The sequence below is a fragment of the Poeciliopsis prolifica genome, unplaced genomic scaffold (assembly GCF_027474105.1).
Source record: "Poeciliopsis prolifica strain line A6 unplaced genomic scaffold, Auburn_PproV2 SCAFFOLD003, whole genome shotgun sequence".
In the NCBI taxonomy this organism is placed as follows: Eukaryota; Metazoa; Chordata; class Actinopteri; order Cyprinodontiformes; family Poeciliidae; genus Poeciliopsis; species Poeciliopsis prolifica.
In genome coordinates, this window is record NW_026562378.1 from 11,395,141 (window position 1) to 11,420,796 (window position 25,656).

Genomic DNA, 25,656 nt, shown 5'->3' on the forward strand with positions numbered 1-25,656 from the left:
AGCTGAGAAGGTGCATGTGAGGAAGGCTGCTTATAAACTTGACTCGGTTCTGTGAGAAGAAATCAGTCAAATTTTCAGCAAACTATCCGTGCAAAGCCTGTGGGAACATATTCGAATCCTCTGACCCAAGTAATAGAGTTCAAATGCAATTCTACAAAAAACAAATGGAAGTACTTTAACATCTGAATTAAATGAGGATGAATTAGATTGGATTGTTCTCATAGTTCTATTGTTTTGACATAATTTATTATCTTAAGTGATTTAATATCAGCGCTACAAAAAATATTGACTTTTTAATAGTTTTGTGTAAATATCTTAACACACTATGTGTGTTTGCTGTTACATTTCTCTACTGCATCTGCAGTTGTTATGTTGCATGTGTCCCGCACTTTGATTTTAATCAGTTTATTGGCATAGTTTCCAATTAGCTGGAGCGATCCATAAGCAAGTCTGACTGAATGTGAACTCTGGAGAGTACAGCTGTACACATTGGGATGCAAGTCGTACTCAGTATATCCCTCCATATGTTAAAAGAATGTAGTTATGTGTCACACCTGAAGGCTTTACAGCATTGAAAATGTACAACTTTTTATTATTTTAAATTTGATGATTGCTATTTGTTGACATTTATGTAAAAAATTAACTTTAGGTTTACCATAAAAAGTAGAAAGTAAAATATTTGGCTGCTTAACAAAAGAAAATGAACTGCTGTAAACTTATGAGTTTACAGCTACTTTATAAACCTTCATTAAATTCATCTGTTGTGACTTCATTCATTCAATAGAGGCTAAACTAAATGTTTCTTGTAAGTCCTGAACAGTTTTCTTTAAAATAGGTTTAAGAAGACAAAATAAAGATGCTATACTTTTTCTACTCCACAATGACAGATTAAAGGGAGTTTTTATATTGAGGGGAAAATGTCAAAACATTTTTTAATCAACTTTGTGGATTAAAAACTGGTCTTAATATGAAGGGATTATTCTTCAATTAAGTAACAAAGTCAAACAGAATTTATGATCAAGACGTAAAAGAAGTACAAAACAGAAATCCTGCAGGACATGTACACAAAATTAGGAAAGTGTAGCAAAGCTATGATGCAAACTTAAAAGGCAATTAGGTCTAACTCACTTGGGGAAACTCTCTTCTCAAGCTTTTTGGTTCCTTCTGTCCAGAGCAGAGTCCAAACTCAGTAGGATCATTTAATTTGCTAGATTAGAGACATCAGGAGGGACAGGTCAGCCAATCAAAGTTAGACTTTTGGTAACATTATAGTGCTATATAAAAAATATACTGTGCATAAAAAATATTCTGCTTTTTAGAAACAATTTGTTGCTCGGAACATGTTGTTTCATGACTGGAGTTTGGTTTTAGAAAGTATGATTTCACACTCATTCAGAGAAACTTTGACATGTTTTGAAAGCTGTCAAGAAGATCATATGTTTCTTATATTTTGGAGATGTCACTTGTAAGAAATAATGTTTTTTTTGGTTGTTTTTTTTTTGTCAAATTAGTCCAGTTTGGCAAATTAGAAGTGACATTGACTTTTATCCACACAAAGATAAAATCTGACACATTAACATGCAGAGCAGCACCAATAATGTTGCCTGGCATCATGTTAGGGCAGTTCCACCTGTTATACATCCATGATAATAATATGTCCTGGAGCAGATGGGACATTACATGACAGAGCCATCAGCCTGATGTTAACAGATGGCATCTGGTTCCTCAGTTGGAATGTGATGTTTTCCCTCCCTTAAGAATCAATGAAAAAAATAAATAAATAAAATTTCAACCAGAATGTTCTATTTTGCTCTTATCACAAAGCGTTTAACAAAACAGCATCCTGCCTTGTCCATGTGATCCCTTGCAAAATTAAAATACTTCAGAAATCTGTCTGGGGAGCCTGATAAAAAAAAAAAAATTCCCTGGCTTTGTCATGCCCACCATTGTTTCCGCTTTCCCCTGGTGAACTTGCAAATATTAACATTAGGCAATGTGACGCAGTTATGTAAAAGTTACACGGAGTTCTTTCAGGCTTCACACAATAAAAGCCTTGATCTTGAAGTGATCTTTGTTAGAGGAGCTCACATACTGAGGGTAACAATGACCTCAAATTTCCTCCATTTGTGCAGAATCGCTCTATAAAGAAGAAAGATGGTTTTGTAACTATTTATGTCCCGAGAAGCATCAATGACTCTTTTCTGAAGTTCAGTTTTCCTTTTTGTCTTGTTTTTCTGACTTTCTTAGTGCTGTGATGATCAGTGTGTGTAAAAATCTGCTGAGAATTTGAGTGAAAAAAAAAACCTTTAAGGAACACCATTGGGTTTGTTGTTTTAAATTTTTATAATTTGATTAACAACTCAGCAGTTTTAATTCCAAAGAATGTTGCTGTTTTCCACCCTTAAATCCTGCTAATATTTGTAGAAAGAAAACAATTAGAGGCAGTCTTGTATGTGTGGAGCAGAATGAGGTGACTCATGCTAATCGTGGGCTGAAGCAGTCAAAACAGCCGCCCTTCTACTTCCATCTTCTCCAGCCTTCTTCTCTCATGTTCGCTTATACCATTACATCTCATTTTCATCCATTCATGTTCAGCCCACCTCTGAAGTGAAAATATGTCTCTTGTGTGTCTAGCAGTGAGTTGGAAACACTGCAGCGCTGCGAGGGGGGCAGCAGCTGCCTGAAGACATGTTACGAAGTGCCAGTCTTGGATCTCAGACGCCAAACTCTATTCAGGAAGTGACAGGCCCAGTTGTTAGAGTCAGGATCTGTGTTCCTGCTGTCAGCTTAGGAAGTGTCAGGGATGGAGCAAGTAACTGGTTTGGCTTTGAGAAGGGATTGGTGAAACTTGGGTAATATAGCGTGACACAATATGAAGTGGTGGTTGCATTTTTGCCTTAAAAATGATCTCTGCCCCATTTATGGATGAGGTGGTAACATCTTCAAACAATGATAGGAAAACCTGGGATTGGATTCAGCTTCTGATAAATTAGTTCACAGCATTTGAATTAATTAGACCCTGTGGTTGTATTTAAGACATTTCAAATATGTTGCTTTCTGCTAAGACTAAAACTAAAACAGTTTTAGTCTGAGAAAAATGGTTGAATCTCCTCATAGAGTGCATGCAAAAACCTTGTATTTAAGAGCAGCATACATTGCTTCAATATGTGAAAGAACTCAAACTCTGTATTAGGAAGAGAACTGTAGTCCTTCACATCCTTGAGTAACATTTCTAGACACCCAAATGTGACAATCAATGATTATCAACAGTAAACTGTACATAAATATCCAGGTACAATGCATTTCATTAAAGAGAAAGGCTCTGTGTCCAAGATTTAAATGTGTTTTGGTGAAAGATGAGTGCATCAACTCCAGAATAAAAGGGAAAGATGTTTTGAAGATGCTGACTGAAGCTGGTTAGAGAGGGTCAGGAAGCAGGACTTTTTAACTTTCTCTCTATGTCTTGATTATTGTCTACTTTATTCCTTTCTCAAACATTTTAAAGAACATCTTAGTTCAAACAGTGACAAATTTCTTATTCCATAATTATGAATATATGAATTTTTTCTAATAAGTATAAATATGGTGTAGCTTCATTTTAAGCTGTGCCACAAATTGTATTTGCTATGTTACCAGCAGATAAAAATGTAATGTACAGTTTTTTTAATAATATTTATGGTGAACATATAAAATAGTGAGGCACTGAGCCAAGCCAATAGTGAATTAGAAATAGTGATATTTTTTAAGTTCTCACCAACTCATTAATTATTTTCTTTAGTATTTTGATATATTAGAGTAATATCTGAGTAGGTATAATTTTGGAATTAACCTTTTACACTAAGTTGGAAAAAAGATACGCTGGCAAGTGAAATAGTTGAGTTTGGAGGGGAAATAAATATTCTAGCATATGTCAAGATTTGCAACGTTGATCAAACCGTAAAGCACGGTGGTGGTTGCATCATGACTTATCTTGTGTATCAGAAAAAGTGTAACAGAAAAAATAACTTTGATTCAAATAGCAAAAATAATTACAACTTTAAAGTTTTTGTTTTTAATTTATTGGAGAACATGGTTGGGGTCACAACATGCATCAGTATTTCTGCAGTGTGAGGGAAGACAGTTAATTTCCCAACACCTGAAATATTAATTTCAGTGCTTTTTACCTGCTGTTTGACATTGCAAATAGATAGCAGAAATAATTATTCAGTGTAAAAGTGTTGTCTGCAGCTCGGTTCCTCTCATGGCGCGTATAGAGTGTGAGGACGTTTTGATGCAGCACATCGATTGCTCCATTTACTCGGGACACAGGGATGCAAATTGCTGTTGCTCAACCAGTTGAATGTGTTTTACTTTAATGCAGCCGGTTCTCCGTTTGCATTGTTGACAGTATTGTTTTTCAACAAATATAGAATTCCAGGAAGTGAGGCTGAAGGAAGGAAATTGACAAGTAAATATTTTTACAATAAAACACAAACTCACAAAGGACAATTTTTGTGAATTATGTAAAAAATGCTCTCAGTTCTTTAGTTCTTCTGTCAAAATCCCTGCGTGAATGTTATGCATGGTTTTTCTGTGTGAATGGGAGATTTTCCAGTATCAAAATTAGGACACTTGTGTAACTTTACTTTTCATTACCATTCTGGGAATCCAGCATATTTTTAGGGGGTTGTACTTTACTGGGAAACACTGCATATCTTGAGTCTCTTGGTGATTGATGGCATTGCTCTATTTTTGGCTCTCCATGCTGAGACTTGACATGAGACAGTCTGAAGCCATCCTAGCAGTCAGTGTTGTGGGCCCAAAGATGCATCAAACAAAAAGAAAGATGGTTAGGACACAGCTAACAGAAAAGTTAGCTGTATCCTTCTCACATTGAATTATGTCGCAACTACCATGTTCCTATTGAAACTTTATATTATAGACAAACAGAAAGCAGTGCATAACTGTGGAGTTGAAGGAAAACATAGTTTTATTTGTGTAAGAAAGCTGAAGCAGAGGTGCCTTCTGAAAGCCACTAGTTCTTTTTGTTGCGCACCACACATTTCAGATATTCTACAGTAACATGGAAATCATGAAGCATTTTCTTTTCACATTAAAACTCTGTACGACTTTTTGTTGGGCTGTTGCACAAAAATCCCAATTAAATACATTAAAGCTTTTGTTTCTAACAACTGTTTTGCAAGACATAGTAAATTAGATCACAAAAAATCAACTAAAATGTGAATATGCAATTAAATACAATAAAATTTAAAGGTTATGCATGTTTGAATGAGTACTGAAATGTTTATGATCAACCCTCCAAATTACAGCATTTGTAAAAAACATGAATGAAAACATCAAACAGAAAAGCATCAATCACCTTTTTTTCTTTTTAAACTAATTTCTTTCATGACTTTCTTACAATTGTTCAAATGTTTGTGTTGAGCAAACTTTCATTTAGCTAAATTCAAACCAATGAAAGTTAAATCATCTTCAAATAATAATTATTAAAATCAGCATGTGATATTCTGGTAAAAATAGCTGGAGCAGAATGCCTTTCTTGAGAATGCAGCTTTCCTAAATTTAAACTCTTTGAATCCACATCAGTTTGTCTTCAATTCATCCCTGTATCAGATGATTTTCTGTGGTAACAAGGCCTCCCCTGTGTGTATGTGCCCCTGCTGGCTCTAGTATACCCATAAAGGGCAGAACCTCAAGGGCATGCAGCCATTTTGGGTCCAGCTCAGTGTGAGTTCTGTGGCACGGAGGCGCTAATCTGCATGAGTCATAAACCACATCCAAAAGCTGCTGCTGATACCCAGCTAAGGACAAGAGGGAAGAAAAAAGGATGGTTGCCAGGTGATAGAATCTGGTGGCGACGCGATTATTTTCCCTGCGAGCGTTTATGCTTTGAGGGTCACAGATGTGTTCAGCAGCAGAGACAAACAAAACCTTCGAAGTGCATCGTGAGCTTCTAATTAGCTAAAATACTTAATGTGACACAAGGGAAAGTGAGATGTTAATGACAGGGAAACATTAACCTGCTAAAAAAAAAAAACACTCACTTGCATGAACTCGTCGTTAAGAAGGTGTTACTGAACTGTGACTCGTATAACTGCGGACCTCATAACTAATATGTAAGAAAAAGTGAAACATCCACCAGCGCTCCTATTTGTCATTTTAAAATTCCACATTTATTTACTTTAAAGTGACCCAAGTCCTCTCCTTTATTAACTATTTTTATCTTGTCAGTCCAAAACCAGCTTGACATTGACGAATGAATGGATAAATGGACCACACAATTAGATAATGGCATAAAGAATTACATTTTATTGACAGTCTTTTTTTCTTTTACAATACCTAATAGTTACACTAAGTTTTAGCCTTCTTCATCCCCCATTTCTTTCTTCCCTTTATTTAGAGAAAATCGATCCAAATTGATCAAATGCGATACTCCGCCACCCATTCTGGGACAGAAAGCTTTTAGAGTTGCTTTTTTTATCTGCTCCCTCCTGCAGAGCATCAGTGTAACTTGGTAAAGCTCTAATTCTGATGCCTCAAGCTTGATTTGAAAACAATATGCAGGAGCCCAGCACAGCTGCAGACACTGATAACACCACCGAGCTTTACAGAGAGATCTGACTGGTTGGTAAAACTGCTCGAAATCAGAATGTGATGCTTTTACTGATTTAGAATTAAACATAACTGTTTATGTAGCTAAAATGTAAAGCAAAAATAATTATTGCAAGACATTACTTGTGACATTTCAGTTATCAAAGACTTCTTACACTGTGACACTTGAGTGACAGATGAATTCCTGTCTAAATTAATTATGGTGAGTTCAATAAGGCTGAGCAATGAAGAAAGTGACCTCAAGGTAAAATGGCGGTTAAAGGCATAACTCATCTAAAAGCAACATAAAACATCAAGAATCAATGCAGTGGGCTAATAAATGCATTGCCTGCTCTCCGGCTGTGCTCTGCAGATGGTTCACTCAGTCAAACATGGTGATTGTCTGGGACTACTTTCTGCTTAAAACCTGAACAACTTGCCACAAATAATGGAACTGCGAATTCTGCTCTCTTGCAGGAAACATTAAAGGAGAAAGCCGTCCATGCTCAAACACCTTCCAACTGAGCCGAAATAAAGACATTTTCCTGATTAGACTGGACCAAAATTCCTCTGCCATGATGCAAATGACTCATTGCCAGTTATTGCAAACAGTGTTTAATCTCAATGAATCACTAATCCCGTCTTGCAGTCTGAGCCTACGGCAACATAAACCAAAAACAATAGGAGTAATATCCAATAATCACTAAAACAGACAAAAGCTAAATTTAAAACATTACAGATAATACAGATCCTGTGAAAACTCAAATAACTACTTTAGTGCACTACTTTCAAAAAGACTTTAACTCTATTAAGAAAGAGTGTTTGTGTGGTGCCATCTCCATTTAGCATTAACTGCAGCCTGTTGTTCTGACGCATAAATACGTAGCAGTAGAGTTTGTTCAAATTTATTACATTGTGTAGAATTGGAAATACTCTCTTTTTCTGCTGCCAGACTTTCCTCTTCTGCATAGAATCACAAATCAGATTCAGTGTTTGGCTGAAGTTTGCCTTTCTAATTAAGAAGCTTTATTCTTTAAACGGCAGAACTCTCTTGGGATAATGAAGTGCTCAGTCATGGAAAGAAAATGAAATCCCAATGCACTTATATGGTGCTTTGTGAGTGAGAAAGAAAGCGCGAAAGCAGCTCCAGATGGAACAAGCCTGCAAATTAGGTGGAGCTATGCGGACCATGAAGCTGGATTTGAAAATTTTACTAACATTATGTCCTCCTGATAGAGGGTGATGTCCAAAAGCAAAATCAAAAATTGTTGTATTTAGAGACAGTACCCAGCACTTTTACAAAATCTTAAAACAAAGTCTTAACCCTAAAAGTCAGTTTGTTCCTTCTGTGAATTCATATACACTTAGAGGCAAATTCTTTAACACTGTATTTCCTTTAATGTTTTCATGTCGATTATATATTTTTTTGAAAAAGACAAAACTTTGTGTTTTTTTAGTCAATCAAACACTTTACACTACAGCTGGACTCACACAATCACAAACACAGATTCATATACTTGAGAGCCACTAACTGAAACATACTTTCTGCAGAGAGGGTCCACAGGTAAAATACCAAATTATTTTCTAAAACGTTGCTGAGCTGAGAGCTGCAGCTCACTGATAAACTGCTCCAGGGCAACACAGAAACAAACAAGACAAACAGCCATTCACACCTAGGGAGAATTTGGAAAGACCAATTAACCTGACATTCATGTTTTTGGACTGTGGGAGGAAGCCGGAGAACCCAGAGAGAACCCACCATGTACAGGGAGAACATGCAAACTCTGTGCAGAAAAACCCTGGCCTGGGAATTGAACCCAGGATCTCCTTGCTGCAAGGCAACAGTGCTACCAACTGCACCACTGTGCAGCCTAGGCTTAGGGAAAATGCAAATTAATATATGTCAATTTCTTGATGAAAATACATGCGTAAAGAAAAGAAAAATGTATATATATTTCTTATGACGGTGCATGTATAAAGGAAAGGAATAACAAAATATTTAAATTTTTTGACAGCACATGTGTAAGGACAAGGAAAACAAAATATATATTTATGTTTTTATTTTTTATTATGTCAGTTTTGGTCATCCATATAAAGCAGTCTCAAAATGAAAACATTGCTAACTTGTCTCTTAAACCTGACCATTTCTACATTCAGAGCAAATATCTGAAACTGTGTCTAGTAACTGCAGCACATGGTGGCATCTGTGCATGATGAATATGTGGATCTGAAGGAGCTTGTATCTTTACCAGTGTAGCAATTATTGTGCAGAATGATGTAGACAACTGACTTGTCCCTTGTTTATAAAACTGTATGTTACAACAAAGGAGAAGAGATAGAAAAAAAAGTATGTAAACAACCACGGTTTATTTCAGTGAATGTGTATGGATGTTGCATTTCTTGATTTGTTCAGTAAAACCTCATTCAAAGAGCATGAGTATTCGGATAAGTTGACATATAAAGATAAAACACTGTGAGAATGGTTTGCTTCTTAGGGAGACATCAGAACAAATGTCATCATAAATGTGTTGTCAAAGGTGAGATTTCAGGGCATGATGTGTGAAAAATGGAGAAAGCAAAGACCACAGGAGTCTGTTTTAAAAGATAAACCTCAGACCAGCTGCAAAGCACAACTCTGATTTAAAAGCTGCAGGCTAAAATTTGCTCTCAGTAAACTGAGCAGCTTACCATTTTTAAGCATTAAGTGAATTATCAGCTGAACTGAAAGACATTGCTTATATTTATATTTTTTTAACATGTAGGTCTACTTTCTCCTGTTTTTCTTGGTACCTATTGACTCTACTAATAACTCTAACCATTATAAACATTTGGCTTACATATTGACTCTTTTGAACATCATACATGAAGGCAGTGCAGAGTCACCACAGTCACACAGCAACTCCACAGGCACTATAAAGTTTAATATCATCCTACTATGATTGTCATAAGAGCTGTGACGTTAAGCGGGGACTCCAGCAGACTGAGCAGAGCAGACTGCAGCATTTCTGAGAAATCCTTGTCACCATAGTTAAACCATCTGCAGTAGCATCCTGCAGCACTTTGCTAACAGCAGTCCAGCTGATTGATGTGGCGCTCTGGTAATTTGATTTGTTTGGGCCTGGACAGCAGAGCCCTGTCCATTTTCCAAATGACTCGTCCTGTTGTTACAAATGACATCTATTTGTCTGTAGTTTGTTGCTAATTACTGCAAGACCTTTAATATGTATCCACAAGACACACAGAGCGCAGAGAGTCTGGAAATGATTCTTCTACTTCAGAGGTTTTTGTAAAAACTCGTGTCAGGAAACGTCTGGACAATGACGTCCACAATCGCAAACACATGATTGATAAGTGGAAGGTAAGTGATGCATTGTTTTAAAAAGTGCAGTCATTCATATTCAGTCCCCTTCACTCTGAATAAAATTCTGTGAAAGCCAGTCGACTTCTGAGATGATCTAATTAAGTGAAAAAATCATGTTAGAGCCAGCAAAAGTTTTAAACTAAAGTGGATCTTCCAGCAGAACAACAAACCTAAACAAGCTGCAAGGGAACAGTTCGGATCAAAACATCCAATCTGTTTCAAACTTTTAGGGCACCTTTCAAAGCTTTTTAACTCTTTCGAAGCTATAATAATATCCACTTGATGTTATTCTGCAGCAAAGCAATGTGTTGTCTGTTCCAGAAAGAACAAATATGAACTTTGACTTCATGATGTCTGCGTTCTGTTCTGTGTGTGTCTGTCAGAGACCTGATGAGGAAGTGGTGGTGGACCAGGGAGGAACCAGCTCAGTGATGAACATTCACTATGAGAAAGAGGAGCTGGAAGGTGAGAACTAATTACATTTGGAAAATTGCATTGGTCTCAAATGTCTGGTGGTTATTTCTTCCTGGAGACCTACATTGGGTTTTCTTTGTGGTCCATCTGGCAGATTATTCTGTAAATAAAGATACCATATACAGGCATTTTCATGTCTGGGAAAACAAATGAATTTGTCCAGAGAAGAAAATAGTTTTCCCTTTCTAGAGGAATACAGAACCACTCCATGCTTTGTGTTACACAGAGATAATGTGTAATTTTGCATAATTTAGAACAGAAGGGAGGATTTCTGATCCTTGTTTCCTCAAGCCAGACTCAAGCCAGAACTGTCTGCCACCTCAGCCCACAACCCAATCAGGCCCAGTTTGTTTATTAGTAATGCTTATGTTTGCACATAACCGCAAAATTGTTTTATATCACATAAGTATCAAAATGAGAAGAACAGCAATATTCTTCTTTTAAGGCACCACGCACATAAGAAAAAGTAAACAACCCAGTTCACAACATTTAAATTAAAATGTCTGATTTTTAAACATATTTCCATATTTCTTGATCATGAGATGCAGGTCTGTTGGAAAGACAGTATATAAATGCTGTTTTTATATACAGTATTTATATATGGCCTGTATGTGCTTTTTAATAAGAAAGTTAGTATTCCAGTGTGTTTTTATGCTTACAAATCAGTAAATTTGACTATTTTCAGCGGATTAAAATGATCAAATCCACAGCTTTCATGCTCTTTTGTTCACGACTAGTTTCCAATGCGTTTTTTGAATTTGGATGAGGGTGATTAGTATGGAAATCAGATCTTAAAGTGTAGTATAAAAGCTATAAAAATTGCTTTATATAAATACATATTTGTATTATTAAATTATCACAGTTTTCCATAATAGTAATTATTAAACCGATAAAAGAAAATGTATAATGAAAAAAATTAAGTAGTAATTTTCCTAATATTTCTGTTTTTAGAAATTTTCCTTAATGCTGTAATGAAACTAAGTGTCACATTCAGCTTGATGTTGCAGCAAGTTGCATCCAAAATGAAATCCACTGATAAAAATGACAGTGGATTGCTGAGAGTAATGCATGAATGGAAACAGCAGGATGTTTGAGGAGGATCTCCTTTCTCTGTGGAGCTTCAGGTCGAAACATAGATGTGGGAGTGACTGTGTTTTACAATGTTCTTCTAATCTGTTCCCTCTCTGTATCCAGTCCTGCTCTGGTCTGTTGGGTTTTTTTGTTTTGTGTTTTTGAACACCCATTTAGAGAAATCAACTACCAAGAGCTCATTTAAACAAGTGTGGTTAAGCTAAAATCCTTAATGTAAAACTAACAGCAGAGATATTTGGGCTGCAGTTTGATTACATCTTGTTAAATTAATTTGTGGACTCAGCCACATCTCTAATCTAGCGAGTCCAAATAAAGCTGACTCACACATGCAGCTTTTGATTCCACTCATCCTCCTCTTGCCTTGTTTAGATCCCTGTTTTCTCTCTTGTTCAGCTCCATTCAGCTCTGTTTAGCTTTATTTACATGATGCTCATTCACAATAACTAGACTTGTACAAAATGGGTCCATTGTATAACCAATTGCATGCTGTCCAAATCAGTCGTCACAGCGCAACCACAAATGATTTTGTTGGAATTTTGAAAGGTGAAAAAATAGATAGTTTTCCAATATCTTCTAATATCTGCACCTTAATTTTTACAAGCATATAAATTGTTGAATTTAAACACAGTGGGAAACAGAATGTCACATGCACTTCTAAAAATGGCTAAAAAGTCTCACTTATAAAGACAAACTTTGTAATTTGAGCTGGAAAAGGAAAAAACTTCATCTCAAAACTCTTCCTTTGATACCAGTTGTGGAAGATTAGTATCAGCTGCAGCATCTACTAATGCCAGTAATGTGAAAAAAAAAGGGAACATAAAAACCAAAGGGCTATTTTTTTTTTCTAATTCTGTTGAGTTAGGCAAAGATAAAACCATGGAGTCAGTCCCAAACTTTTTGCAGCCTATATCTCTTTTTTTAAGAGGTGTCCTGTATTTAACTCGTTTGTTTGACGGCCCAAAAACTGACCGGCCTTCCTGTCTGCACTGAAGAAACTTTATGTAGCTTTCTTCTTGTCATTTGCCCATAAAGGTCAAATGTATGGAGAGCTTCACACATCTGTGAACAACTTCTCCCACCTGATTGATGGCCTCCTCGCCATCAATCAGGTCAATCCGTCAATTTACAGAAGCCGTGTTTAATTCCTAACAGTAGCAGGGAAAAATCTCTTAGTAAACGTTAATAAAATCTTCACCGCTGCCTTTAGGACACAGGACTCTGTTTGTGGGGGTTCGGATGCCGAGGCAGAGCCATCGGCACCACAAACCCCACGGATCCCGCCACCGCAAGAAAGATAAAAGGGCAGGAAGCATCACGACACAACAGAGCGAGGACAGTGAGGCAGCTGGCAGCAGTCATGGTAACACACCCCACCGCACGCACTCCATCAATATAAAGATCTTTGAACCTTTTTACTGTTTTGTATGACTCGTACCGTCACACGTATGCATGTATGCACAGGCTCCTCCCACTGAGATCAATGCTGCTGATTTTCATCACATGTTTGTATGACCACTGCACTTCAGGCAACAATTGGCAGGCCACTAATGACCTAAATTAGGAACAGGATTGGATTTCTGTGCAGAGTCTTTTGTGAATGTGCTGCCATCTAAAGGCATGACACATGTAGGAGACTGTTCTCTCTTTCTTCCCTCGCTCATATTCTTTCCCTCCATTAGACACACCGTCCCAGCGGGTCCAGTTCATCCTGGGCACAGAGGAGGATGCCGAACACGTGTCCCATGAGCTGTTCACCGAGCTGGATGAGATCTGTGTGAAGGATGGCAAAGATGCCGAGTGGAAAGAAACGGCCAGGTCAGGAAGTCTCCGCTGGGAGAAGCTGAAAGCAGAGCCTGTAATAAAGTGTCTCACTGCAGGGCTGGCAGAACGGGATCTGTACATGTACAGCTGGTTATTACATTTACAGCTCAGGGAATCATTTATTGCTCTAGGTGAGAAGATGAGTTACACTAAAACTTTCAAAAGGAACAGAATTTCGGATTTACATGCTAATTAATGTCAAGCCTTCAAGCCTCTAAAATAACTGTGTAAATCTGATGCAGTATTGAAAATGGGAGAGTGAAAGTAACCTCTCCTTACAGTTTTCTGCTGGTAATAAGCTAATCTGCACTGATCAAACTTTGAACTTAGGAAAAAGCCTCCTGAATCTAAATGTGTCATAATCCAGTCAAATGATTTTAGCAATGTGGGAAAAATGTTCAACGCTCTACTGGCCATTATGTGTTTTAAGGAGATCCCAGGTGCAGAGAAGCTTTTCAAGCAGAATGTTTAAATAGGTCATAAACAATGGATGATTTACAGCAGGAAACAGCAGAAAGAGTCAAGACATGGAGAAAAGACATAAATAATGGAGGTTTCACAAAGAATAACAGAAAGAGCCAGTGGAGAACAATAACACTGAAATGTTATATAAACACTGATGACAGGGGAACCAGAGGAGCTAATCAGAGAGACGTGGGGAAGAGGACCTGGGCAGCAGGTGTGCTGAGAAGCAGGCTGACAACAGGGAAGGAGAAAGGTTAACAGAGAAGAAACACAGGAGGAAGGAATAATGTGAGAAACTACAATCTGAAGCACAAAGAAGCAAGACAGACGAATAAAATGACAAACAAATGAATAAACTAAAATGGCAAGAGCTAAGAAATTATCAAAACAGAAAAACAAATGATACCCCAGATTCAAACACCTGCATATCGAGATATTAATTTTGGAGTTTTTGGTTTCATTGTCCGGTTTTTCTTTGAAGAAAATCAAGTAAAAGTCAAAAGCTTCTCTTTCTTTAATCCAGATTCAATCCAGTATTCAGTTCAGTTTGTTTATATTGACATCATACAAGAGTTAAAGTAGAAATATTTCAACTGGACTCTTTTGAGGTAAAGCTCTTGATCTGCTGCTGGTTTTGATGTTGCAGGTGGCTGAAGTTTGAGGAGGACGTGGAGGACGGTGGAGAGAGGTGGAGCAAGCCTTACGTTGCTACACTTTCCCTCCACAGCTTATTCGAGCTGCGCAGCTGCATCATCAATGGCAGCGTGCTGCTGGACATGCGAGCCGACTCCATTGAGGAGATAGCAGGTGAGAAATTTCCTCCCACAGGTGAATCAGCATCTCAACGTCAGAATGCTAAAAGATATAAAAAATGATCATGGATATTGCAAAAAGTGAGTTTTCGCTGCGATAATGGACAACATGCGTTTAGCTGGTCTCTCTCTGCTGTGCCTGTAAACCCACAACCTGCACCCACTCCCTGCCTGCAGAAGGCTCTTGCAGTGTACAAGAAGAAATGAACTGCAGAAACAAATGAGTATAATTTATCATATTCACAGTTAGGGCATAAGCCTTGAGTTTAAGGCAGAGGAAGGAGGCATACTATATCAGTAATGGGTCCCTACAGAGGCTTGTATCTGTAGGGACCCATCCCCACACACACACACACACACACACACACATGCACACACACACATCCACACCCACACACACACAGCTTTTTTTTCGCAACTTTTTCTTGCTGAAATTAGTTTTTTCTTAAAGTTTCTCATGTTAGATTTTATTCACTCCAACAAAGGAAAGAAACTTGTCACGTTAAGAAAAGCATTTTCAAGTTGAAGTTCTTCAAGAATAAAAAGTAAAACCTTAAGTTTTTTTAATATTCATGCATTTATCTTCATTTTGCTTTCTAATCTAATTTCTAAACAGATAAGAGTTGTCTTTATTATCTTTTCATCATAATGCTTTAAGTTACACATTGAAATGGAGAAACAAAGAGCAAAAAAAAAACCAGACTTCTTCAAAACATAAAGCCATTTTAGCTTCAGTTTCAGTCAACACACACATAACCCTGCAGCCCCTGCAGCATTTAAACCTTCCTGGGCTTACTGCATGCAGGCTTTATTGTGTTGCTCTTTTGTCGTTCTCCTTATTACCAAGGCTGATAAAGTATCACTGAGGTCAGCTCATTATCGCTGATCTTAAAGTGTACTCAGAATAAATTCACTTACTGCAGAAAAAATTTGTGTGTCTTGGTGGCTGTGGGTAAAGAAAGGAAGCAGGCTAATGCACAGGCTTGTGCTGACTAAACAAGTCGGTCTGGAAGGACAAGTGAGACACAGCAGAAGCTGTTGTTCTTCAGGTCCATATTGTCTCATCTGCCAGCAGCATTGATTCAGCTTAAGCAGCATATAGGCTGCTCTTAGCACAGATAAACAGATGTATGAGAACACAGGTGTAACACAGAAATTGAAAAAAGATTAGTGAAGTTATACTATTGCAACATTTCTTGTTCAATTTCATATTTTTTCAGCTTTTACATTTGTTTATGACCTAAAAGTTCATAATTACTTCTGGAATCAAGGAATGTGTAAAGATTTAAAAATATCTAAATGCAGTAAAAGTGAGAGAAGTTTGGTCTTCTTACGTTTGGAACCCGTGGTGATGTGTCAAGAAAGGAGAAAATAGACAGGAGAAATGTGAGGACTGTAAATTGGAGAACTAACCAAGCGGAACTGCACACAGAGATTTAAAAGCACAAACTAAGTCCACATATGGTTTTGACAATGTTTCTGTCAAAATGCTAATCCAAGCATTTTGATTAGCTCTGTTCTTCTGTTTTTGACCTGACACAGTTACTTAAAGTTAAGCAACAACATTGCAAGTTGTTAGAATTTCCTGCACAGATGATCATTTTAGAAGAAATGCTCAGTGCATCCTTTTCCATTCGACAAACTGCTATTTAAAAAACTATCCTCTGTTTGCAGTCATAATCAGATGCAGTTGTTTAGAGAGTGCCTAACAGATTGCAGATAGTCAGCCATATGAAATTGTATATTTGATCCCTGGGTGCAATTAAAAAACTCATTTTGTGTCAAAAATTGACATTTTAAAAGTAACTTTTTGATTTGAAAACAATCAAAAAGTTTTGATTTGATCAAAACTAATTGTGAAGATTTCAGGCTCTAAAATAAGATGTCAGACCTTCTCCAAGGAGACTAAAGCAGTCATGTTAAGCAAACTAGATAGATATTATTTTATCAAGTCCTAGCTGCTTTTGCCCTCAAGCCCAGTGTGAGTCTAAAATTGTGTTGCAGACATGGTTCTGGATCACCAGGAGGCCTCGCACGAACTGGATGACACCGTTAGAGTTAGGGTGCGTGAGGCTCTGCTGAAGAGACACCATCACCAAAACGAGAAGAAGAAAAACCTGATTCCAATGGTACGCTCCATCACCGAGGGAGCGCGCAAACAGTCTGAGCCTCAAGTAGCAGGTACGGCGCATCACACACTCATCACACACTCATCAGTGGGAAGCAGTTTTAATTTTGTAGGACTAAAGCAACAGACACACAAGTTACATTGTTTTGCAAAAGTGTTCACACCCCTTGAATGTTTTCACGTCTGATCACATTACAACCACACACTGCGTGGAGTGTGTATGGACAACCATTTTTAAGCCTTGCCACAACTCTCGGTTTGGTTTAGGGTTGGACTTTGTCTGTTACATTTCGTTCTCTAAAAGGTTTTCATCCAGGACTGTCTTGTGTTTAACTCCATCCCCTTAAATCCTGCCAGTTTCATGATTCCTACTGAAGAAAAACATTCCCACAGCAGGGAGCTGATGGAAGTGAGTACAGGGAGGCGTGCAGTGTTTTGCCCAGCTTGTGGCAAACCTTTTATTGGTACTTTTTATGGCTTCCTTACAAACTGGTGGACTGTAATTATCAGTCTGTAAGGAACTTCTAAAGCCAACTGGATACACTAGATTTCATCTATTGGATTAAAAGGGGGGCTGCACAGTGGTGCAGTTGGTAGTGCAGTAAGAAGGTCCTGGGTTTGATTCCCAGCCCAGGGTCCTTCTGCATGGAGTTGGCATGTTCTCTGGATACTCCGGCTTCCTCTCACACACTGTCCACTGTTTTTGGACAGTTTGTGGGAGTCATGTCCAAACACATGACTGTCAGGTTAATTGGTTTCTCTAAATTCTCCCGAGGTGTGTGTATGTATGGTTGACTGGTGACCTGTCCAGGGTGACCCTGCCTCTTGAGATAGGCACCAGCACTTCCCGACAACTTTGTGTTAATCTAAAAGAATGAATACTTTTTGAAAGCCACTACAGAATCCTCTTCAAGCAGTAACCCTCCAGTACTTCATTGCTTCCAAGAATGAAGAAATTGGCAAAGTTCTGTCAGAGGAATCTAACTTTTAGAGATTTTTTCCACACTTTGTTCTTGGAATGATATTTTCTCTGATTCAGCTGTGTTTTCGGTGAATCATATAAATGCACACCCACACCTTACCATCCATTAGGGTCTGCCACGTCTCCCCAGCCTCCTCTGCCGACAGAACCAGCCAAGAACGGTGCCGGGCAGGACAGCAGTCAAGTGGACCTCAGTAAGGTAAACAGACCGGCTAAGGATTTCTCATTCATTTCATTAATATGGATGAGTAATGGAGAATATATGATTTGTTATTTATGAATATTCACATGTTCATCTCAATACAGATTACTGTATTGAGCTACAAAATATGTTTGCACCTTTTACCTCTAGTGCAGAAGGTGGATATTTCAAATCTGTGCTTCACTCTGGTAGTTTTCTCTTTTTCCTCCAACAGGTTGACCTGCACTTTATGAAGAAGATTCCAGAGGGCGCCGAGGCCTCAAATGTGCTGGTCGGCGTTCTGGACTTCCTGGAGAGGCCCATTGTTGCGTTTGTTCGGCTTTCCCCCGCCGTTCTGCTCACTGGACTCACTGAGGTTCCCATCCCCACCAGGTTGACAGCCACAGGCTCTGCTGGCAATTTATGTTAATTCAGCTTTCAAGGGAGAGTTTATGAAGTATGGTTTATCTCCTGATCCAAATCAGATTCCTCTTTATCCTTCTGGGCCCTGATGGAAAAGCTCAGCAGTACCACGAAATTGGACGTTCGATGGCGACCATTATGACGGATGAGGTGAGAGACCTTTCAGATCTACAGGGCTATTCACTCTATTTAACTTTTTAGCTTTTTTTGCAATGTAATCACAACTTTTGTTCTTTTCTTTTTTTTTCCTTCTTTTTTTTCCTCTTAAGGAAATGATTTGCACCGGATTATATTTTTGGTTATCATACCAAAACTGAGTAAATATAAATGCACGCCAGTTTTTTTTATTATTATTATTATTTTTCTTCCGTCATCACTGTAATGCACTACTTTGTGTCAATACATTGCAAAAGAAAATGAAAAAGTTAAAGAGGTGTGAATACCTTTGCAAAAATACTGCAGATTCTGAACCACCAATGATAGAAAAACTGAACATTTTCTCGCAATGTTTTTCTTTAATTATTAAATTTCTCATTGGATCAGATCTTCCACAACGTAGCGTACAAGGCAAAGGACAGAAGCGACCTGCTAGCAGGGATAGACGAGTTTCTAGACCAAGTGACTGTCCTGCCACCAGGAGAGTGGGACCCCTCCATCCGAATAGAGCCCCCAAAGAATGTCCCCTCTCAGGTAATGCAGTTACTCATCTTACTTTTCAGCCTTGGATTTTTACCACATGAGATGCACTTAAAGTTGTTCATGTAATATGTGCAACTTGTTTTTTTGCTTGCTTCTGACCTGCAGGAGAAGAGGAAAATGCCCGGAGTCCCCAACGGGACAGCCATGCAGGTAGAAGAACCACAACATGCTGAACACCACGGGCCAGAGCTGCAGAGGACAGGAAGGTAAGCAGCTGACCAGTCAGGGTTGTTGCAGAAACTTGTTGCTCGGTTCAAATTTTGATTGATATGAACAATTCTGACTGAATGTGTAAACCTTTTAGCATTCTGCTTCTCGTTTTAAATTGCTGCTTTGGGCAAAAAATTAATTTCTGAGGAAATGAGATGGGACAACCTTAAGCCCATAAAGAGGTTTAAAGTACTTTTCACATACTTTGTAAAAGGTTTTGTATTTTCCTTCTGCTTGATAATTATGCACCACTTCATATAGATCAGTCATACAGAAGAAGTACATTGACATTTGTGGCCACGATCTGCAAAGCATTCGCAAAGCCGAATGTCACCTACTGGCTCTTCAAAAAATGTTTCTTAAAGATTTTGTGGCACTAGTGACCTTTATTCATCAGTAGTTTGACATGGAGAAGGGCAGAGACATGCAGTAAAAGGCCTGGGGGCAGGAAATGAACCCAGAGCAGCTGTGTTAAGGACCACAACCTACAACCTATAAATCTGCAGCATCTGCTCTACCACTGAGCCATATGGTGCCCTATTCTGTACTTTTTGAAAAAGACTGTCGATTATTTACCTTGCTTTCTTTAGTTTGTTTGTAAAAAGTGGCAACACATTTCCCATCTTCATACGTATTTGTTTTCTCTCTGAATGAACAACCTGCTCCCAGGTTGTTCGGCGGCCTCATACTGGACATTAAGAGGAAAGCTCCTTTCTATGTGAGTGACTTCAAGGACGCTCTAAGCCTCCAGTGTGTGGCCTCCTTCCTCTTCCTCTACTGCGCCTGCATGTCTCCTGTCATCACTTTTGGAGGACTGCTGGGGGAAGCGACTGAAGGACGTATTGTAAGAGTAAAGCCATATTTGCATCATTATACGGTGCTGTTTGTTCTTATTATGTATGAATGAAGACGAATCAAACACACTGCAATACCACCACCTGTTTCAGAGCGCCATAGAGTCGTTGTTTGGTGCGTCGATGACTGGAGTTGCCTACTCTCTGTTCGCTGGGCAGCCTCTCACCATTCTGGGCAGCACAGGTCCTGTACTGGTTTTTGAGAAGATACTCTTCAAATTCTGCAAGTACGTTCAGAAATTAAACAACTCCTTTGCTGACTAATCGGCCTTCCTCGACCTCCGCTGAACCCTGTCTCTCTTCGGTTTCTCAGGGACTACGATCTGTCATATTTGTCTCTCCGGGCTTGCATTGGCCTGTGGACGGCACTGCTGTGCTTTATGTTAGTGGCCACAGATGCGAGCTCTCTGGTTTGCTACATCACTCGGTTCACTGAGGAGGCATTCGCTGCCCTCATCTGCCTCATCTTCATCTATGAGGCCTTGGAGAAACTGTTTCACTTGGGGGAACTGTACCCCTTCAATGCACAGAGCGAGCTGGACAAACTCACACTAGCATAGTGAGTAACCGGCTTCTTATTTTATTCCTCTGTGTATTTGTAACTTATTTGAAGCTTTTTTCTAAACCCTTGTAGGAACAAAGAGAAAAATAAATAGAACCCAAACATATTTGTTTAGTCAGCCAATAAATGTTAATTTTTCTGTTTTGTATCTGTCTCTCTGTGTAGCTGCAGGTGTTCACAGCCTGATAATCCCAGTAATAAAACCTTAGAGATGTGGAGCGAGAGAAACATCACAGCCTCGACTGTACCCTGGGAAAACCTGACTGTCAAGGTCATTTCATTACATCTATATGCTTTCCATTCATTCATCCCTGCATGCTGTGGTTTATTTATGTCACACTTTTGATCGTCCAAAATAAAAGAAAAACATACATAATCCCGCCACTATTTTATTTATGTTTGTGTTCAATAAACAATTCACATTTAAAGAGAAAAGTATGTTACAAATTCACAGCCTCAAAGATTTTTATCAGATGCCTAACTTTACCTTCAAATCATTTTGCATTAATTGAGCATCATTAAACCTGTTTGTTTTTGTTCATTATCATTATATGCTGCTTGCTAAGCAATGACCAAGTATCATTCAAACTTTTAAAGAGAGACATAAGCTACGCTTTGTTCTGTTGAACTCAAGTTCAATACTATTGAGCTCCATCCAGTGCATTGGGTTTAAAATAACAAAAAGCAATTATAAATATTAGCTTTGATGGCCGACAGCAATTTGTGACCAAAGACGAGAAAATGAGGAAAGATAGATAAGTAACTTAGTGCGTCCTCTAAAAAATACCTAGACAAAGATACTGTCACGTCACCAAAGCGTGTCATTAACTTTTCAGTCAATGTGTAGCTCACCTACAAGGTGTCTGGTTTTCTTCCATAAAGATCTTTCCTTCCTGGATTTCACTGTTCAGAGCCTGAGGCTGTATCCTTCTGTTGTTTATATTTCCTTGAATGTTTTTTTTTTTTTTTTTTGGTTAACATTCACCAAAGCCTCACCTTCACTTTAGCAGTTAATCTCTCTGAAGGACATCTGTAAGGCTGACATTTCTAGCATTTCATCTTGACAACACAAAGGTCTTTGTTATTTTCAGCCACGTTTAATTACTTTGTTTTTATATTCTTTCACCCAGTCAGCTCAGATAAAAGGTTCTCCATGATTATTTCTACTTGAGTCTGGGCTGAAGTCTCTCTGTGTCCCCACAGGAATGTATTGGCCTGCAAGGACACTTTGTTGGGACCACATGTGGACACCACGGTCCCTTCACCCCAGATGTTCTCTTCTGGTCCATCATCTTGTTCTTTTCAACATTCTTCATGTCGGCCTTCCTCAAGCAATTTAAGACGAGTCGTTATTTCCCCACCAAGGTACCCCACCAACTTGTTGATGTATAATGGTTGGCAGTATCATGGTGTGGGAATGTTTTCTTTTTTTTAACCAGTCAAAGTTGAATAGAAGCAAATAAATGGAAGAAAAATCTGAGGTTAAAAATGACTATTTATTGCCATTTGTAAATATTGTTGTCTCAATGTTCAAATCCGGCAGAGATATACCTCAATAGATCTGTAGGTGTGACTGTACCAAATCAACACTGGAGTAGAAAATCAAGCACTTGGTTTTACTGAATTTTATTTTGGAGTATTAGAGAAAAGAGGGCCAAATACAAACACATGTAATGTTTTTGCAATTTGTATTTGTACAAAATGCAGAAAACCATGAATAGTTGTGCTTTATTTTCATTTTACACTATGTAGTTTGTCACATGAAATTCTGCAAAACATTTTGTTTGTGGTTGACAAAATGTGTTGCGATTCAAGGGATATGAACACTTTAGTTTGAGATTGTTTACGTTCAACCTTGGTGAATTAATAGCAACAGAAGTCTAAATGCAGTAATCTGTTGCTCCTAGGTTCGGTCTATGATCAGTGACTTTGCAGTGTTTCTTACTATTGTTGTCATGGTCCTGCTCGACTTTGCCGTTGGAGTGCCATCCCAAAAGCTAAAGGTGCCAAGCAAATTCCAGGTAATCCCAGAGAGATATACAAGAAATATATGTATTATATTTGCAAAAAGCAAACTTTGCTTTCCACCTTACATCTGCATATGTAAGTACAGATGAAAAGTTGTTAAACTAAAGAAAAGTTGGAAGTAAGCTAAATTTACCTTACTTCCAACATTTTTCCCGGTTTCCCACACATATTTGTGGGCTAAATAAGGACAACTTGTTGCAGGGAAATAGCAATACAAATATCAAAGTGCGCACCTCTGCTCTTTTCCTGCAGCCTACCAGAGATGATCGAGGTTGGTTGATCAATCCAATCGGGCGCAACCCCTGGTGGACAGTTCTGGTCGCATCTATTCCCGCTCTTCTCTGCACCATCCTCATCTTCATGGACCAACAGATAACTGCTGTCATCATCAACCGCAAGGAGCACAAACTACTGGCAAGAAAAAAAATTAAAGAAAATAAAAATACTGCTTCAGGCTTGGATTCTGAACCCATATCTGACCCGCTCTTTGTTTCACAGAAAGGCTGTGGGTACCATCTCGACCTGCTGATGGTGGGGGTGATGCTGGCTGTGTGCTCCATCATGGGATTGCCTTGGTTCGTGGCAGCCACTGTGCTGTCCATCTCTCATGTCAACAGCCTGAAACTGGAGTCGGAGAGCGCAGCTCCGGGAGAGCAGCCGCGCTTCCTGGGCATCAGAGAGCAGCGGCTCACAGGCCTGATGATCTTCCTGCTCATGGGATGCTCCGTGTTCATGACTGGAGCCCTGCAGGTGGGTCACAATCACAATTCAGGTTATATGAGTAAAGAAATTAAAGGATGGAAAAGTGGCAACACTTGACTTGACTGTGATTGACTAGAAAACTTGTCTGTAATGTGCCAAAGTTATTTATTATATCAACAATTTATGTTCTGAAAATATTTAATTAATTTCTCACTGCACTAATAAAGTCACTGGTCTAATACAGTGTAAACTTTAACGTTTTTTTCTATTTCAGTTTATTCCTATGCCTGTATTGTATGGAGTTTTTCTTTACATGGGAGCATCTTCATTAAAAGGCATTCAGGTAAAACTATCTTTCTTTATGAGTATAACATTAAGAAGAGCTTTGTTTTTACTCTTCAAAGTCATAAAATTACAACGTTAAATAATTTCCCACATTTTTTTCATGACACTTACAAAAAGTAACTGAAAGATTTCTATCTTAACTTTCCTATACGAATGTCATATCTAAAAGTGTGTTCAGCTGTTTTTCTGCCCAGATCAACTAATTTGACTTTTCTGCTGCGTCCTGCCATCACATTAATATGTTTTGCCTTTTAAGTCAGGGAGGCTGAGAAAATTCATTAGTAAGACACTAACTCCAGATTATTTTGTTGCTTTCTCAAGAACGACGGCAAGTGAAAAGTTCAAGCACAATCATTAGCTCCATTTCAGCGAAGGGCTTTTTATGATGCATTACAATAGTTTGAATGGGTTTGATTTTATTTTTTAGCATTGTTTGCACATTTTCAGTCAAATTTAGGTTGGGAGTTCTCTTGAACATTTGATTCAAAGGCACTTAAAGAATAAAATCAGAGTCAGATTAATGATATTTGGGTACAAACGAATTTGCAAATAATACAATAATAATACAGTAAACAGATCCAAACTGGTTTTGAATCATATTACTGTTTTCATTATGAATATTTATGGTCTGTGCTTAAACAGTCTCTGTTCCATCTCTTAATGTCAGATGACTATCTTCAGATAGAGGAAGGTTTTTCTTCCCTTGGACATTATCCACTGACATTATGCAGTCTGTTTCTCACTGTGAGCTGTCACAGACACTGTGATTCCCACTGATAAACCTCATGCCAAGCCTGAGGGACTTGTGAATTTCTTTATCATTTATGCAAGTAGCACACAGCTTGCATTGGGATTTTAGGAGGCTGGCTCTGTTTGCCTTGATTAGTCCTGTAAATGTTCCTCTTATTAAATTTCAACAAGATACATTTTTTGTGATAATGAAACAAAATAAGAAGAGTGAATGGCAATTTGTGTTTTTTTATTTGTTTTAAAAAGGAAATAACCTGCGTGTAATCTTGACATCTCTCATATAGTCTACATTTCACCAGTGTTAATCTTTCTGTGCAGTTTTTCCCCTGCACTTACTGACTATCTTTCCTTCTAACCTTCTCTGCCTGTGTTTTGACTGTTTTCGTCTCAGTTCTTTGACCGCCTAAAGCTTTTTGGTATGCCAGCAAAGCACCAGCCAGATTTCATCTACCTGAGACACGTCCCATTGCGAAAGGTGCATCTGTTCACTGTGACTCAGCTCACCTGTCTGGTGCTACTCTGGGTCATTAAGACCTCTCCTGCTGCGATCATCTTCCCCATGATGGTAATTATCTTCACCGAACAGAAACAATTTGTTCTTCCACGTTCTCTCCAGTCAAGATCTGTTTTACTCCTTTTCCTGCAGGTCCTGGCTCTGGTTTTTATTCGGAAGCTGCTGGACTTGTGCTTCTCGAAACGAGAGCTGAGCTACCTCGATGACCTGATGCCTGAGTGGAAGAAGAAAAACCTGGATGATGCTTCCAAAAAATTGGAAGAGGTAATCTAACTGGGGAAAAACAATCTTCTAATGTCTTGTTCACCTTAAAGCATCTGAAGTTAATTCTTCTTATGTATGGCCGCGCCTCTGTTTGTATCGTGCAGGAATCGCAAGAAATGCTGAGCTTGAAAAGAGATGAATCAGCTACTGTTCAGATTACAATGGAGGGAAGCAAAATTGTTCAAAAAGCACATGATCCCAAGTGAGACACACACACCCACACACACACCCACAATGAATATGGACTTGATTAATAGGATTATTATAGAGTTTTGTCACTTTCCCATTCATCTTCTTGCATGCCTGTGTTTTTTATTATCTGCTGTGTGGGGCTCTGTCTTCATGTTCCCACGGCGAATCCAGTATATTCCTCTAATGCCTCTCCTCAATTTTACCCT

The 25,656-nt window shown here is 38.5% G+C and overlaps 1 protein-coding gene across 2 annotated transcripts in view; it reads left to right on the top strand.

The window, feature by feature from the left end:
- slc4a8 (solute carrier family 4 member 8) overlaps positions 1-25,656 on the top strand; it is a 33,821-nt gene that overhangs the window by 2,272 nt on the left and 5,893 nt on the right. For both annotated transcript variants that reach the window (XM_055024652.1, XM_055024659.1), the window contains exons 2-23: positions 10,336-10,417; positions 12,726-12,878; positions 13,198-13,333; positions 14,451-14,611; positions 16,621-16,797; positions 17,837-17,925; positions 18,143-18,300; positions 18,393-18,480; positions 18,874-19,020; positions 19,135-19,235; positions 19,909-20,083; positions 20,187-20,320; positions 20,407-20,652; positions 20,821-20,926; positions 21,859-22,020; positions 22,563-22,676; positions 22,936-23,097; positions 23,182-23,433; positions 23,660-23,728; positions 24,872-25,045; positions 25,127-25,258; positions 25,363-25,460. In XM_055024652.1, coding sequence (XP_054880627.1) covers positions 10,336-10,417; positions 12,726-12,878; positions 13,198-13,333; positions 14,451-14,611; positions 16,621-16,797; positions 17,837-17,925; positions 18,143-18,300; positions 18,393-18,480; positions 18,874-19,020; positions 19,135-19,235; positions 19,909-20,083; positions 20,187-20,320; positions 20,407-20,652; positions 20,821-20,926; positions 21,859-22,020; positions 22,563-22,676; positions 22,936-23,097; positions 23,182-23,433; positions 23,660-23,728; positions 24,872-25,045; positions 25,127-25,258; positions 25,363-25,460 — 3,116 coding nt within the window. The remainder of the gene's footprint in view (positions 1-10,335; positions 10,418-12,725; positions 12,879-13,197; positions 13,334-14,450; positions 14,612-16,620; positions 16,798-17,836; positions 17,926-18,142; positions 18,301-18,392; positions 18,481-18,873; positions 19,021-19,134; positions 19,236-19,908; positions 20,084-20,186; positions 20,321-20,406; positions 20,653-20,820; positions 20,927-21,858; positions 22,021-22,562; positions 22,677-22,935; positions 23,098-23,181; positions 23,434-23,659; positions 23,729-24,871; positions 25,046-25,126; positions 25,259-25,362; positions 25,461-25,656) is intronic.